A 16,689-nucleotide genomic window follows, 5' to 3' on the forward strand; every position below is an offset into this window, starting at 1 on the left:
ACCAAGGTCTGTAATGGCATTCTTCAACACATTAGAGAATTTCAATCAATCACACAATTCAAAAAACACTATAAACTATTACTCCTCAATACATACACTTGCAAACACTGACCTTTAAACCACCGTCTTTGCTGAAGTCTGATGTCTATGTTTGCCTCGTGTTGTATGTAAATGTGATGTATGATGTGTCTTGTCCCTGTTACTTGTTATATGTGCTGCAGAACAGGATCCTGCTGGAAATCAGGCCAGTTTTAAACAGTAACTCTGTTACTTTTAATACTTTCCTGTATAATATAAGTATGAAATCAAAAATTAGACTAGATGAAGCTATTAGGCTGCTGTGCTCTGCTCAGTTCAATTCAAATCTACGCTTTGCATTCGAATGTCATGTCAACAATAAGGCCTCGGCAGTGTTTGCGAGTGAGCCCTATACGTAATAGCTGAATGTGGAACATCTGTCATTCTAAGTCTCTATGGTAACTCTTCCAGAATATCTGCATCATTCTAAGTCTCTATGGTAACTCTTCCAGGTGTATCAGACCACTCACATGCAGTGCAACAGCAGATCCATGGGCAGAATGATGAACTCAACCTGCAGCTGCAAGGAAGGCTGCACCACTGCATTGCATGCACGAAGGGCTTCACCAAACTTTCTGAACTGGAGAAACATCAGCAAACACACTGTCCTGGTGTTGATAAAAGGCAGAGAACTGTTAAAAGGGCACATACATGTGCCTATTGTGGAAAAGCATTTAGAAACCCCACAGATCTGAAACGCCACATACTTTCACACACTGGAGAAAAGCCTCATCAATGTGCCCAGTGTGGAAAAGGTTTTTCACATATGCGCTCTCTTGAAATCCATGTTCCGACTCACAGTGGAGAGAAAGCACATAAATGTGCCCAATGTGGAAAAATGTTTACACACCTCTCAAGTCTCAAACACCACATGTGGGTACATACTGGAGAGAAGCCACATCAATGTGTCTTTTGTGGAAAAGCTTTCTCACACCCTTTCTCTCTTAAAAAACATATTTTGATTCACACTGGAGAGAAGCCTCATGAATGTGTCCGTTGTGGAAAAGCTTTTACACAACTCTCAGGTCTCAGAAGCCACATGCTAACACACACTGGAGAGAAGCCTCACAAATGTGTCGAGTGTGGAAAAGCTTTTTCACATCGGTTCACTCTTAAACAACATATGTTAATACACACTGGAGAGAAACCTCATGGATGTTCCCAGTGTGGAAAAGCTTTCTCAACTCTCAAAGGTCTTAAAAGACACATCCTTGTACACATGGTAGAGAAGAGTCATAAATGTATCCAGTGTGGAAAAGATTTTTCAGATGTTTCTAATCTTAAAATCCACATGCTAATACACACTGGAGAGAAGCCTCATGAATGTACCCAGTGTGGAAAGCCCTTTAGACACCACACAAATCTTAAACGTCACATGTTCATACATTGGAGAGAAGCCTCATGAATGTACCAAGTGTGGAAAAGCTTTTGCACAAAGGTCAGATCTTAAAAAAAAAAATAAAAAAAACATGCACTAATACATACTGGAGAGATACCTCATGAATGTTCCCAGGGTGGAAAAGCTTTTTCACAAAGTTCAATACATGTGTGTGTGAAACAGGCTTGTGCAAAATTCAGAATTGAAAATGACTCCTAACTTCCAATTAAATTCTTAAATTCTAATCATCACTAAAAGATCAGCATTAGCAATTATCAAGTTGCTATTAATTAAACTCTGAAAGTCACCAACACACGAAATGAAATAAAACAAAACAAAAACCAGTAAAACAAGGATGTTTGTAGGCTTGTAGGATGTAGCCTATGTATGTAGCCTGTGTGTGGGACTGGAGCTTGTGAACAGTGTAAAGATGTTGAAAGGACGAGCAAGGTGTGATTTTGTTTGGAACTCACAGTTGTTTTTCAATAGGTCGACAATTCCGCTAGACATTTTGGATATCCTAATCCGTAAGAACAAGTGCGTGTGGATATTCTGTAGAATGATTTCCTCTAAAAATTTAGAGTTACCCACTCTGTGAGAACGAGTTTGGATTTAGTCTCTCTCTCTCTCTGTGTCTAGGCTTCATTTCAATCAAATAGAAAAATATCTCTTATTTAGGCTAAATAATTTCACTGTTAAAAAAATGTGTAGCCTACATGTAGGGCCTAAACATGTATGCAGGCATATGTGGCATGCTATCTGACATATGGGGGAATTTGATGACTATTGCATTGCACATTGGCTGGGATGTACGAATAAATCAATTAGGCTACGACTTGTATTTTGAAGGAATGTACGAATGACCGCCATATTGGAATTTTGATTGTTGTTGTTGGTGCGGGCTCCACGCAGCTCGAGCGCAACAACTCGAGAGCAGGACATTTCACGTGCAGTCTACTAACGCCAACGTGCATATGGTGCAAGACATTGAGCAGTTTTAAACACACGGTTTGTTTCACGTCTAATCGGACACAAACAGCAGACAATCGTTGATGGAGCAGTGAACTTGCAGGAGGAAGGTATGTGTTTTGTGCTTTTGTCACAAACGATAGACGGGAGCTAGTTAGCCAAACATCCCAGGTAACTTCGGAAAGGACCGCTGATCTGAACACAGCAGAACCTGCATTCAAACTGTCTTTAGAGAAAGTAGGCTAAGCCATCAGGTTTCAATTCAGTTCAGTACGTTATAGGCCTACTTCTAAAACCATTAATGTGTCGATCAAGTAGAAAAGTGATTCTGGTCCGACAGTGAATCAGAACGTTGACCCAGCAATCAAACGTTTATCTCCAGGACTAGTTGTTCAAAGGTAATCAAATCGGATTTTGGCTAGGATATTGATTGGATCAAATCTGGAAAATGTGTTGTTTAAAAGGGAGAGAAAGATTCTGAAATAAGAACAGATGTAATCCAATCCTAGTTTGGAAATGGATCAGATATTGTTCAGAACTTTTGGTAATTTGATCCAAAAAAACAGGATTAGGCTACTGAGATCCCAACAAGGGCTAGGATATCTTGGTGGATTTCAGGAAGAAAAAAATGTAATTTAGTGTAGCCTATAGGCCTAGCCTACGTATTTATATTTTGCACTTGACTTTTTAACCGCTACCAAGCCTTGCAGTAGGTTAATAGTAAAGTAAAAATAAAAGTAATCTTGTCCCAATGAAATAAACCCCCAAACAGATTTAAATAACAATCAGAAATAATACATTAAAACTGTATCACTGTCACTGCCATTCATCACTGTATATTAATGTAAAAAAAAATAAAAAATCAGATATGAACCTATCAAAAACTAATTGCATGCCTTATGTGGGTCTCTCCTCAGATGAAGAGCCAGAACATAATTTTGTTAACCATTGGACATTTTTCATTTACGAATTACGATGATTTCAATTTATCCACAATTTGTTCATGTATATTTGTTTCTTTATTTGTTTTGGCTCAGATGAAGGGTCATGAAAGAAATTACAAATGAAAGTGGATGTTTTGTGTGATATTTTGTGTTTTGTCTCAAAATAAACACTTAAAGTGACCCTATTGGCTCCTCTTCTACCTACAACACCTGCCCAGCGAACCAAAGCCCAATCAACGGTAATTCTAAATTAGATGTGAACAACAGGTGGTTGTATACATTCCGCATATATGCTTCATGTCTGCTACCACCCTTTGCCGCTATAACAGCTTCAACTCTTCTGGGAAGACTTACCACAAAGTTTAGGAGTGTGTTTATGGGATTTTTTTACCATTCTTTCAGAAGCGCATTTGTGAGGTCACACACTGATGTTCGACGAGGCGACTGGCTCTCAGTGTCCGTCCTCATTCATCCCAAAGGTGTTCTATTGGGTTACGCCCCTAATAGGGTTGGGACTTTAGATGAATTTTCATGTTCGACTAATCATAACGTTATTGAACAATTAATCGATTATTTGCTAAATCATGACGTCACATGGCATTCAGAGCCGTGTAAACATTTGCCCCCACCCATCACTCCCACATGTCCAACACGCACACAATTGATATTAACGATGATATATAAAAAAAATTAAAAAAACCTTTATCAAGAAATCAGTTGTTTACAACAAGTTGTAAACTTTATTTTACAGGGCATTATGCCATCCGACGTAGGTCCTATTTGAACATGTAGGCTAGCGATTGCAACGCTCACTGGTCATCTCCGGTGCTGGTTTCGTTTATGGTCGGATGAACATTTTGTTACCTTGCCGGTCGGCCCGTTATCTTATCACTTTTAACTTCACTTGCCGGCAGCTTGCGAGGTAATCGTTCAAACACAGGTTATCCTAGTGGTATATTGGTGATGAAACAATTAAGAGGCTTGATGTCTCGGAATACCAGTTTAATAGGCTTCTTTTCGTTTAACATGGAGATGCTTCACAAAACAGTTCTCCCGCATTCATTAACATAACACACACTTCTCTAACTCTCGCACTTCACGTTGTTCTAACCACAACACTTCCTGCTTACGTTTTACTAGGTACCCCGTTCCCATGAGCCCCTAAATAAAGAAGAGGTCCAGCACTTTTCCTCGCTCGCTTCATCTCTGCTTGTTTTTGTCATGCGCGCAAAATACCGGAAAATGTTGCTGTTCTCATATTGCGTGAGACTAAAACGATTATTCAGTAGGCATTTATTTTATTCGAATAAATTCTTAACAAACATTATTCGATATTTGATTATTCATTAACAACCCTATAGCCTCGCGAGCCATCCACGTACTTCCGGCCAAGGATTGCCTCCACTACGAGTCTGGCCGTGCTCCTCTGTGGAGCATTCTGCTCGGTAGAATTGTAACAGAACGCCCCCCCTCCAGAAAGCAGCCAATAAACGAAGAGACGGGTTGGTGGGGGCGAAAGGGGGAGGGCGCTCGTGACGATGACGTTAAACCTATGCGTTAAACGCCTGCGCTATGTTGTTATGAGTAACTATCGCCGATTGGGTGAGAGCTGTCCAATCAATTCAAACCAGAACTGGGCGTTACTTCCCGCTTCCTGCAAGCGCTTCAGAGCAAAGAAATTCCAGACCATAATACGAAATGAAATGGTAGTATTATGGGATGGTTAGGACCAGGCTAACAACCCTAGCCCCTAAGTAAATTTTTTTTGCAATGGTCAGGGGGACTTTACTGCAAACAAATTATAACATTGTCTGAAGGTTACCCCGAGGTTTTTTATTTACATGGTTAGGGGAATGTTACTGCAACCCAATAGTAATGTTCCCTAGGTTCAGGCACGTGCCGTCCATATGGGCAGGTGGGGCAGCGACCTCCCAGATGCATCCTCCACAAAAACTAGTTCCTCAGTAAATCACTGCTCCAAGTCTATTTGTTAGTAATATTATTGTCACATTAACTATCTCTAGTTTCTGTAGGCTTTCCAAATAATCTTTGTCTGTTGACATCAACTTTTGGATAATGGTGGCGATCTAGTTGAGTTTAACGTAGTCTTGTATTCTTGGGGCGGGACACCTCGACGGCCGCATTCCTCCGTATGTTTATAGCATAACCCTGGCGTCTTCAATAAGGATAGTAACCTGCGCTAAAAGACGCCTGCATGGGCGTAAAGTAGACTGCCCTATGGTCATATTCTAGAACGGTGGTCAAATTATTCCGCCAGTACAGGCTATCGTTTCATTTCCAGATGCATGGCCATTGGCCAGTTACACCTGTGCATAACCGTGTTGAGTTTCTGTTAAAAACTATTTGCGAGGTTGAAATGAGAATATAAGTTAGCTAACCCTGGTGTCTTCCTTGGCTTAGCAGTTAGTGGATTTAGTAACGTTCATGGACAGCGCAAAAAACGAGAAAGCAACGTTCAAAGGTAAGCTAGAGTCACGTCAAAGATTGTCTAGTTGCTTTATGAACCGTCTCTGGCCACGTACTGCATTTAAACTGAGCTATAGTTCTGCAACGAGTTATCAGAAAATTATTCATGACACCCAACTGTATTGAGTTGCAGTTACAAAAACCAAACTAGGTAAAAACAATATTACATCAGTTAGCAAATTAGGCTAGTTCTAGACAGAGTACAGAAAACTAGTTTTGTTTACCATGCTTTGCTGGTTTATTGACTTCCAGCAGTGGCGTACGTTACACGCCTGCTATCTGGTATTTTCTAATTCATTAAAATGAACACGAAATCTATATCGACAACTGACCTCAGTTTCGAATCACAGCATATCACTGCAAATTTTGAAGTATCAAAAAGAATCAAATCGCTGGTTTAAAGAATCAATATTGTATTAAATTGTGATGAAACTGGTGATTTACACCCTTGTGTGTCTGTGTGTTGTGGTTGTATAAGCTTAGTGTCTAAAATTTCCCTTGGGATCAATAAAGTATCTTATCTATTTATCTGAACTCTCGCCAAATTGTTGTTAACAAAGGTTTTTGAATTTACTCCACTCAAAGAAAATGCGCTTCCATGCCGGTATTGCCTGGCTAGCAGCATATGTAATTTGCCTGCTAATCATTCATGGAAAAGTTGCTTCTTAAAGCCGACGCCCACCAGACACGTAGGCGGCGCGCCGCGACAAGAAAAGAATTAGAACTCTGTTGTTTTCAACGGAGCAAAGCCATTAGAACTCTGTTGTTTTCAACGGAGCAAAGCCATTAGAACTCCATTGTTTTCAATGGAGCAAAGCCATTAGAACTCCATTGTTTTCAATGGAGCAAAGCCATTAGAACTCCATTGTTTTCAATGGAGCAAAGCCATTAGAACTCCATTGTTTTCAATGGAGCAAAGCCCACTGGAAACGTCTGCGGCACAGCAGCCGAACAGCAGCCGCACAGCGACAGAAAACTATTCTAAAATCCTGTGCGTCAAGCCCAGACTGCCGAACACCGCTGAACGGCGTGTCCGGTGGGCGCCGGGCTTTATTCATTTAAAAAAAAAAGAAAAGAAGCTCACTACCGACTGTGACATTTCTGTTTTTCTTTATTTTGTTTCTCTTGACAGCAGGAAATTGAAAACTTTGGACGGCATCATCTTTGTTCTGCTAACAACATGGACCTCGGACTTCCACTTAGTTCTGGCTGTACTGAAACGCACCAGGTTGACCTGAGAGTGATTGTGAAAGAAGAAGATGTAAAAGAGGAGGAATATGGTCACATGATTTCATGTCCAGATGAAGGAGAAAAGCCCTTTGCAGAGCTTCACTGTAAAACTGAAACAGACGTCACAGAGTCACCAAGGTCAACATACAATGAACTGCTAGAGACAACAGTGAAGACTGAAGTGAAGATAGAAGAAGAGGAAGTGAAGAAAGAGGAAGAGGAGGAAGAAGAAGTGAATAAAGAGGAGGAAGAAGAGGAGGAGGAGCAGCATGAACATCTGTCTCCGTACAATGAACTGCTACAGACCACAGTGAAAACTGAAGAGGAGGAGAAAGAAGAAGAGGAAGAAGTGAATAAAGAAAAGGAGGAAGAAGAGGAGGAGGAGGAAGAGCAGCATGAACATCTGCTAGAAAGTAAGTCCTCTCACACAGAGCTAAATAATCTGGTGTGTTGCAATGCATTTGTGTGACTGTAGAGGGCGCTGTTGCACTGAGGTCAGTGGCAGCACTGTGTTGCGCTGCACTGAATCACTCACATGCACAATAAGGTACTTAAGCCAAGTAAGAAAAGCTCATACACAGTCAACAGAGAGACAAGTTTCAGATTATGTCATTTGCTTCAGTGTGCAATTGCTGAATATGGAACATCTGTCATTATAAACAGAGAGGGTTAAAGCGGAGCGAGAGGCGCAAACATTTGACCATTTCTGCGTTGTGTTTTCGCAAAGGGGAGGGGGGCGAAATCCCCCTTAAGCAGACCTAGAAAGTGACCTTACATTTGAACTGAACTGCTTGCCAATCTGACAGAGATGAATATCCCACTATGACGTCTTTGCGACACGCCTCTTTAAGCAGACAGGAACTGTTTGAATTTTGCTTCCATAGAGATGCATTATGTTGTTCTATCTTGTCAGTAATGAAGGATCTTTGATCTAAGTGCATATGGCAGCTGTTTCAGAACATTTGCATCATTCTACATTTCTATGGTAACTCTTCCAGGTGTATCAGACCACTCATATGCAGTGCAACAGCAGATCCATGGACAGAATGATGGACTCAACCTGCAGCTGCAAGGAAGGCTGCACCACTGCACTGTGTGCAGGAAGAGCTTCAACACACTTTCTGAACTCGAGAAACACCAGCAAACACACTGCCCTGGTGTTAATCAAAGGCAGAGAACTGTTAAAAGGCCACATAAATGTGTCTATTGTGGAAAAGCATTTAGATGTCCCACAGATCTGAAACGCCACATACTTTCACACACTGGAGAAAAGCCTCATCAATGTGTCCCTTGTGGAAAAGCTTTTTCACAGGTTTCACATCTGAAAATCCATATGCTGATACACGCTGGCGAAAAGCCTCATGAATGCGTCCACTGTGGAAAAGCTTTTACACACACTTTCTCTCTTAAAAAACATGTTTTGACTCACACTAGAGAAAAGCCTCATAAATGTGCCCAGTGTGGAAAAGCTTTCGCACAAAGTTCAGCTCTTGAAGACCACATGCTTACACATACTGGAGAGAAATTGCATGAATGTGCACAGTGTGGAAAGGTTTTATCAAGAATATCATCTCTTAAAAGCCATCTATTAATGCATAGTGGAGAGAAACCCCACGAATGTTCCCAGTGTGGAAAAGCTTTTACATACTGTTCAAGCCTTAACCGCCACATGGAAATACACACTGGACAAATGCCTTGTCAGTGTGCCCTGTGTGGGAAAGCTTTTTCACAAGGTTTAGCTCTTAAAGACCACATGCGACTACACGTAGGAGAGAAACCACATAAATGCGCCCAGTGTGGAAAAGCTTTTGCAACTCTCAAAAGTCTTGAAAAACACACGCTCGTACATACTGGAGAAAAGCCTCATAAATGTGCCCAGTGTGGAAAAGCTTTGTCAACTCTCAAAAGTCTTGAAAAACACATGCTCGTGCATACTGGAGAAAAGACTCATAAATGTACCCAGTGTGGAAAAGCTTTTGCAACTCTCAAAAGTCTTGAAAAACACATGCTCGTGCATACTGGAGAAAAGACTCATAAATGTGCCCAGTGTGGAAAAGCTTTGTCAGCTCTCAAAAGTCTTGAAAAACACATGCTCGTGCATACTGGAGAAAAGACTCATAAATGTACTCAGTGTGGAAAAGCTTTTGCAACTCTCAAAAGTCTTGAAAAACACATGCTCGTGCATACTGGAGAAAAGCCTCATAAATGTGCCCAGTGTGGAAAAGCTTTTTTACACAATTCACAACTTAAAACCCATATGCTCAAACACACTGAAGAGAAACCTCACAAATGTGGCCAGTGTGGAAAAGCTTTTACACACCCCTCAATCCTTAAAAAACACATGCCCATACATACTGGAGAGAAGCCTCATAAATGTATCCAGTGTGGAAAAGCTTTTTTACTCAATTCACAACTTAAAACCCATATGGTCATACACACTGGAGAGAAACCTCACAAATGTGTCCAGTGTGGAAAAGCTTTTGCACAACGGTCAACTCTTAGTCAACACATGTTAGTACACACTGGAAAGAAGCTTCATCAATGTGACCAGTGTGGAAAAACTTTGTCAACTCTCAGAATTCTTGAAAAACACATGCTCTTACATACCGGAGAGAAGCCTCATAAATGTGCCCAGTGTGGAAAAGCTTTTGCAATTCTCCAAGGTCTTAAATATCACATGCTCATGCATACTGCAGAAAAGCCTCATAAATGTGGTCAGTGTGGAAAAGCTTTTATACACCCCTCAATCCTTAAAAGACACATGCCCATTCATACTGGAGAGAAGCCTCATAAATGTACCAAGTGTGGAAAAGCTTTTGCACAAAGGTCAGATCTTAAAAGCCATCTACTAATACACACTGAAGAGAAACCTCATAAATGTATCCAGTGTGGAAAAGCTTTGAAAACTCTCAGAATTCTTGAAAAACACATGCTCCTACACACTGAAGAGAAACCTCATGAATGTGCCCAGTGTGGAAAAGCTTTTTTACACAATTCACAACTTAAAACCCACATGCACATACACACTGAAGAGAAACCTCCTAAATGTGACCAGTGTGGAAAAACTTTTACACGAAGTTCAACTCTTAATCAACATTTATTAACACACAGTGGAGAGAAACCTCATAAATGTGACCAGTGTGGAAAAACTTTTACACGAAGTTCAACTCTTAATCAACATTTATTAACACACAGTGGAGAGAAACCTCATAAATGTTCCCAGTGTGGAAAAGCTTTTTTACACCGTACAGGTCTTATAAACCACATGGTAAAACACACTGGAGAGAAGCCTCATCAATGTGTCCACTGTGGGAAAGCTTTTCCACAAAGTTCAGCTCTTAAAATCCATGTGTGTGTGAAATAGTATGTCTGTCTGTGTGTGTGCGGAATAAAATAATGGAAAAATAATGTGTAAGACTCAAGTGCTTGTTTTTAAGAGCTCACAGTAGCACACTTTTTTGTAAATTGTCTTTTTTGTTTTTGTAAATTTTACAAAACAAACAAAAAAATAAATGGGATCATAAACATCACAAGAAGAAGATGCAGCAGCATAGTATTCGTCAAGTTGCAATTGAAAAAATGGGCCATGCTGACATGTACGCATGAATGCAACATGCTGTCTGACGTATGGGAGAGTAAGGCTGGGGTTATACTTGCTGCAGACAATGCGTTCATGTTTACATCATGGCTGCCTCGCGTATTTTGCGGTCGGTTGTGCACGTTGTCGCAAGCGAACATGACGCGTCCGCGAGATGCAATACTGACAACAAAGTAGGGGGCGATCATGGCAAAAAAAATTACCGCAAGATGCATTGTCAACATCACCGCTGGGGGCAATTTCCACATCTGATATTACTATAGTCTCTCCCTAAGACCTCCAGTAGGGTGCGTAATGCTGCAGCGAGTCTGTAGCCTACACAGGACACAGCAGGTCGCACGCTGGCGCATACGCTTACGCTTGGTCTAACAGTGGTTCTCAAACTGTGGTACGGGTGGACTCTCTGTTGTGGTACTCTGGGAGTCTCCAAGATGTTTTATTTCATGAAGACAAAATAATCACTTAAAATTATATAAAATATACATAGGCTAATGATTAGGAAAAAAAAATAATAAACTATTTTTTATCTTTCTTGAAAATGCAAAAACAGTATCGACAATGTAAAAATATATTTAAATTGGTCTGCGCTACTGTACTTTAACGCTGGTCATAATGGTGGTACTTGGAGAGTACATTTTTCTCTGAGGTGGAACTCATTGTGAAAAGTTTGAGAACCACTGGTCTAACAGCTTTAGATGACTAGATTAGATTAGAAGTCTTTATTGTTCACAACATGTGGAATTCATCTTTGGCCCCACAACATAGCACACACAAGCAAGCAGGCGCGTAGGAACGTAGTAAGCATTGGGGGGGACAAGAATGAGGTCCGTTGTTTTTTTATATTAATAAATGAGGTCCGAAATTTTTTTATATTAATAAATAAAGGGGGCGAATTATAAGTAACATAAGAGATAAAAAAAAAACCTATTGCTGAAGTTTTAATGGCCCTCTGTAAGATGCCGCTTGTATTTCAGTCTTTTTCTTAACCTATTTTTGGAACTGGGAAGAACATCTGCACATAGGCTATTCAGAACACATTTCTTCCCTGAAAACGCACACAGCTAGTCTGACAACTTAAACTGACTCCCCCAATGCTTCCCTTTACATGGTTGCATAAACGTTGCTTAAATGAAAATATGTTTCTTCTTCTTGACTTTTCATATGCCATCTAAGTAAATTGTATGTCAGCTGATAGATGGATGCGCGTTTTGGGCACAATGAATGGGTTTGCCCTTAGTTTAATGAACGCGAAAGCTGAGATTGCCTTGCGCATCAGTGTTGGAACGATACTCAATAAACTGTGAGATAAACATTGTTTTTCGTGTCTGGGAGATCTCGTTGTCGTTTTTGACTGTCGGCTTCTTATGTTTATTGTTTGGACGTATGGACACTGAACTTTGAGTGGGTGTTTGTTTGTGCATTATGAAGCTTTGTGTTAATTAGTAGGCTATGTGTCGGGCCTTCACCTCAGCGCGTAAGTTGCGCGCTAGGTGGCCACGAACGAACTCATTGCTTAATTTGTGACAAAATACAGTGAGTAGCCTATTCATCTTTCATTTGTGTTTTTTCATTTGTTATATTATTGCATGTTTGACGTAGTTTGTAAACAGCCATTCTGCCCGTTTATCTTAAGTCAACCGAGGCCTTCGGTTGCTCATATCCGCCCGTAACCTATGTAGCCTACGTCGTGACAGTGTGTAGATTATAATAAGAAGCAAATTGTTACACATTTAATTAAATGTTAACATTTAATTAATTAAAAGCATAGCCTATAATAGGATGAACAAAGTGTATGGACTTGCTAAATCCAGGTAACCAGATAATTAGGCTATGTGCCACGTCAAGTGATAAGCCTACAATTAAAAGCAACTTATTTAGGCTATCGTAGACTACTGTATTCGCCCACAATAGGCTATCCTCTTAACTATTTCGAAAAGAATGAAAGAAGGCCGTAAACTAAATATTTGGACTGAGAGAGTAGCCTACATTAGCTTTCAGACACTCAAGGTGAGGAAGTGCCCCATGCTGCATTATTGAGACGGGCTTCGTTTCGGGAAACATTCTTAAAACACAATGTGAAAGACCTCCGATGCGCACCGATAGCTATAGTTATGGGGCCGTAACTCAGGAGGATATAATTGAGCTAAGTAATCAACAACATCTGTACTTTGCAGCGTTTTTCTTTCGGGAGGGGGTCCAACATTGGGGGTGTCCCGACCCCCCCGACCCCCGTGGTTCCTACGCGCCTGCAAGCAAGACTACACAGCAGGCAATACATGCACATTGGCTGGGGTGCATTTTTCTTCAATATGAATTGGAAAGACGGACTTATATTTTGAAGGAATAAACGAACCACCGCCATATTGCAATTTTGATTGTTGTTGCCGTTTTCACGCAGTTTAACTCGCAAGCAAATTTCACACACAGTGAATGCCAACGTTCTTATGTTGGCTCAAGACATTTAGCGGTTTCAAACATGGTTTGTTTCACGTCTAATCGACAGAAACAGCAAATCTGCAGACCTTCGTTGATGGAGCAGCAGTGAACTCACAGGGGGTATGTGTGTGTTTTGTCCTAAACAATAGACGGAAGCTAGTTAGCCAAACATCCCAGTTAACTTCGGAAAGGACCGCTGATTTTATCACAGCAAAACACGCATTCAAACTTTATTAAGAGACCAAAAGTTACATAGGCTATTGATAGATCTCATCTCACGGTCCGCTTGCCTTTTGCTCATCGGCCCGGGTTGCCCATAAGGTTTTTATACAAATATATCCATTAATGTGTCGAATAGAAAATTGATGCTGGTCAAGTAGGCTATAACCCAGCAAGCACATAACGTTTTCCTAAGTAGACGTTATGCCTATGGTTTTCCTGTGGTTCTTTTTTCAGTAGGCTAACCTTCTGCTTTTGTTGTTGTTGTTGCGTTGGTTATCATTTACAAGGTTAGGGGTAGGCCTACGTGCAACCAAATAGTAACGTTCAAGGTTGCCCCTACAGTAGGTTACCATAAAACGAATGTTAGAAAAACGTTAGTACGTTATGCAAGCCAAAACAAATAATAATAATAATAATAATAATAATATAAAAAACCTGTAGTATTTGATAAAGATTCAGTAACCGAGAACACTAAAAACTACATTTTTGAAAATGTAGGCCTATCTAATGGTATGGGCATTGCGAGAAAACAAGTGAAAACAATTCCTTATTTTGACCACATAAGTGTTTGTGTGGTTTATTAAAAGTGTTCTTTTGCATACAGCATGCACAGTTAAAGCATTTTAACAGCCCAAAGAACCCTTGGTCAGTCGACTGTTAACTGTTCGTATTGTCATAGTTTAAAGGAACACAGGCCTACAGAACAGACTAGTTCCTGTACAATGACATTGTGACTTCTACTGCAACATATTCGTTTAAAGAGACCCTATGCAACTTTCTGCAGGAGACGATCGCTCTTTGTTTACATCTGGAAGTCTGAGACGAAGAACCACGCTTGCAATTTATATATTTAAATATAGCCTATACATATATACGTATAAATATACACGCTAAAGCTGGTGGGGAAGCTCTGCAGAGAAAATGCAAGCATAAAACGAGCGAAAACGAACAACGAAACCGAAACCAGAGATGAAATCGCCAATCCTGCATAGTTCCTCTATAATGACATTGTGGCTTCTACTGCAACATATTTGTTTAATGTTAATCACCATTGATAACTAGGGATGTAACGATTACCGGTGTGACGGTAAACCATGATAAAAATGTTGATGATAACAATTACCGTGTTCATTTCGAATATCATTATTATCACGGTTGATACTACGGTGTGGTAACCGAGTGTTTAATTCCTCCCAGCTTCATCCGAGCCTGCTTTAGACTCAAGCTGAAGGCAACTATGAAACAAACTTTACCTTACTAATTCTGTTGTGTAATTGATGGATTTAACCATGATTCGGATAAGGCTACACCTGCTTTTAAAGGGCGCAACATTTTCACCCCAAGACGTGCGCTGTATAATGTAGCCACTCTGCGTCTTTTTATGTAGGCCTACACGTTCACATTAAATCTAGGCTATTCCACTAACGTTATCAGGAGAATGCCGTGAAGTTTTATGTTGAGCGCTGGGTGTCACGCATTGGATAAAACAGATATACCAAACTCCAAATCATAAGTTAAGCTATAAGCAGCCAACATTTCCAACCAAGGAAAAAGTGAGCACAATGCGACGGTAACCTACCTACAGTTGGCTATGGAATGTAGTTCATTTAGGCCTACTGTAGTGTTTAGTTCAATTTCCGAAAAAAGCTACACAGCCTATTGGCAAACTTTTACATCTTGAGAGAGTTCCATCAAGGTAACTATCCCGTTAGCTCACGCGTCACGTCTATCATTAATGTACAGTAGCCTAGAGCTCACCAAAATCATAGAAGTTAACATTGCAAGACACTTATCTTTTCTATGATCCCAGCAATATTTTCTTTGACTTGTTAATTTTTTGAACATTCATTTTATTCAATGAAAACGGATATCCTTGAACTATGCGTGACTACTTTCTTAAAACCGAATGAAGGTTAATATAATTAGCCTACTTCACGTATCTCTTAAAGTGACAGGCTCTCAATTAGACCTACACAACATTAAAGCCATTAAAGACAAGTGTAATAGTTTAAAAATCAATATGAAGTATTCAAATTACTGAATATGTTCAGCTATAAGTAATTATGCAGATCCTAACATATTCTAAACTATTAGCAAAATATATAAAGTTTATGAATTCAAAATATGCTATAGAAACAAGACAAGCCATTTTCTGTGTGTGTTGAGGGTTGAGCAGAGACTAGGATTGCCACTGCTGTGAATGATCGGTATCCTGCTGAAGGCAATAAGGGTTTGCCTATATTTTTAATGTAATAAACACTGTCACACTTTTTTAAACTAAAATATTTCAGCTTGTCTACACCCATCAGCGCTTTCTTAACATATTGTACACACAATTTTTAAAACCGCGATAATACCGAAAACCGTGATAATTTTGGTCACTATAACCGTGGGGTTAAATTTTCATACCGTTACATCCCTATTGATAACCATGACCAAATTCTAATGCATCTATCTAGTGACGGAAGTATTTTGGTGGGAAAAGAACAACCTCCGTTTTTGGCCTTTGATTTCTATAATATCTGAAGAGGAATCGAAGTCTGTATCGACGACTGACACCAGTGTCAATTCACATTGTATCCTTGCAAATTTTTAAGTATCGAAAAGAAAAAAAAATCTAATCGCTGGCTTAAAGGAACACTTCACGGATACATACCTCTCACGTTTCAATGCATGCACTCACTGGCTCTGGCGCGCGGCGCAACTTTGATAGCACTTAGCAAGCCCAATGCATTCATAAAGATCCAAACAGAGATGAAGTTAGAAGCGACAAAACATTTCCATGTTTTCCCTATTAAAGAAACAAAAGAAACAATCAAATTATCATTATGTGTTGTTTCATTTCACTATGTTCACGTTTAGTGTTTAGGCTATTATGTTTACAACCCCGCTGTTGGAACAGTTTCAAAATAAAAAGCTGTTTCAAAATAAAGGCCCCCCTGAAACAGAATAGGAAAAGGCCCAAATAAGTAAATAACATACAGAATGCCTTAAAAGTGATATATATATTATTTTTTTTTTAAAGATTGAAGATCGAATCGAATCATGACTTTAAAATAGAAAATTACATTGAATCAAGGATTTGGAGAATTGTGACACCCTTGCAACTGAATGCCTAAAGTTGCGTTAGGGATGAATAAAGTTTCTTATCTATTTATCTACACTGCAAACAAATGGTTTAAGAAGTGCAACAATCTTGGGGAGTGCTGTGGCGCAGCAGGCTACAGCGCTCATACCACATACGGGTCAGAGTGCCCATGGGGACCCAGGTTCGAGTCTGGCCTGCGGTCATTTCCCAGTCCTACCCCATCTCTCTCTCCCACTTACTTCCTGTCTCACCCTTCACT

General features: G+C 40.0%; 3 protein-coding genes across 4 annotated transcripts in view; all 3 read left to right on the forward strand.

Annotated features, from left to right (window-relative positions):
- LOC134076280 (zinc finger protein 160-like) overlaps window positions 1-1,498 on the forward strand; it is a 36,666-nt gene extending 35,168 nt beyond the window's left edge. Inside the window, exon 7 of the mRNA XM_062531272.1 lies at window positions 531-1,498. Coding sequence (XP_062387256.1) covers window positions 531-1,483 — 953 coding nt within the window. The 3' untranslated portion in view covers window positions 1,484-1,498. The remainder of the gene's footprint in view (window positions 1-530) is intronic.
- Window positions 1,499-2,396: 898 nt separating this feature from the next.
- On the forward strand, window positions 2,397-8,451 carry LOC134076290 (cilia- and flagella-associated protein 251-like). The gene is made up of 4 exons (XM_062531281.1): window positions 2,397-2,535; window positions 6,989-7,499; window positions 8,085-8,243; window positions 8,399-8,451. The coding sequence occupies exons 2-4, from the start codon at window positions 7,037-7,039 to the stop codon at window positions 8,449-8,451; spliced, it is 675 nt and encodes a 224-aa protein (XP_062387265.1). The 5' UTR covers window positions 2,397-2,535; window positions 6,989-7,036.
- Window positions 8,452-13,099: 4,648 nt separating this feature from the next.
- Window positions 13,100-16,689, forward strand: part of LOC134087299 (gastrula zinc finger protein XlCGF57.1-like) — a 38,279-nt gene continuing 34,689 nt past the window's right edge. For both annotated transcript variants that reach the window (XM_062540991.1, XM_062540754.1), the window contains exon 1: window positions 13,100-13,240. The gene's annotated coding sequence lies outside the window, so the exon portion shown is untranslated. The remainder of the gene's footprint in view (window positions 13,241-16,689) is intronic.

The sequence above is a fragment of the Sardina pilchardus genome, chromosome 1 (genome assembly GCF_963854185.1).
Source record: "Sardina pilchardus chromosome 1, fSarPil1.1, whole genome shotgun sequence".
Classification (NCBI taxonomy): Eukaryota; Metazoa; Chordata; class Actinopteri; order Clupeiformes; family Clupeidae; genus Sardina; species Sardina pilchardus.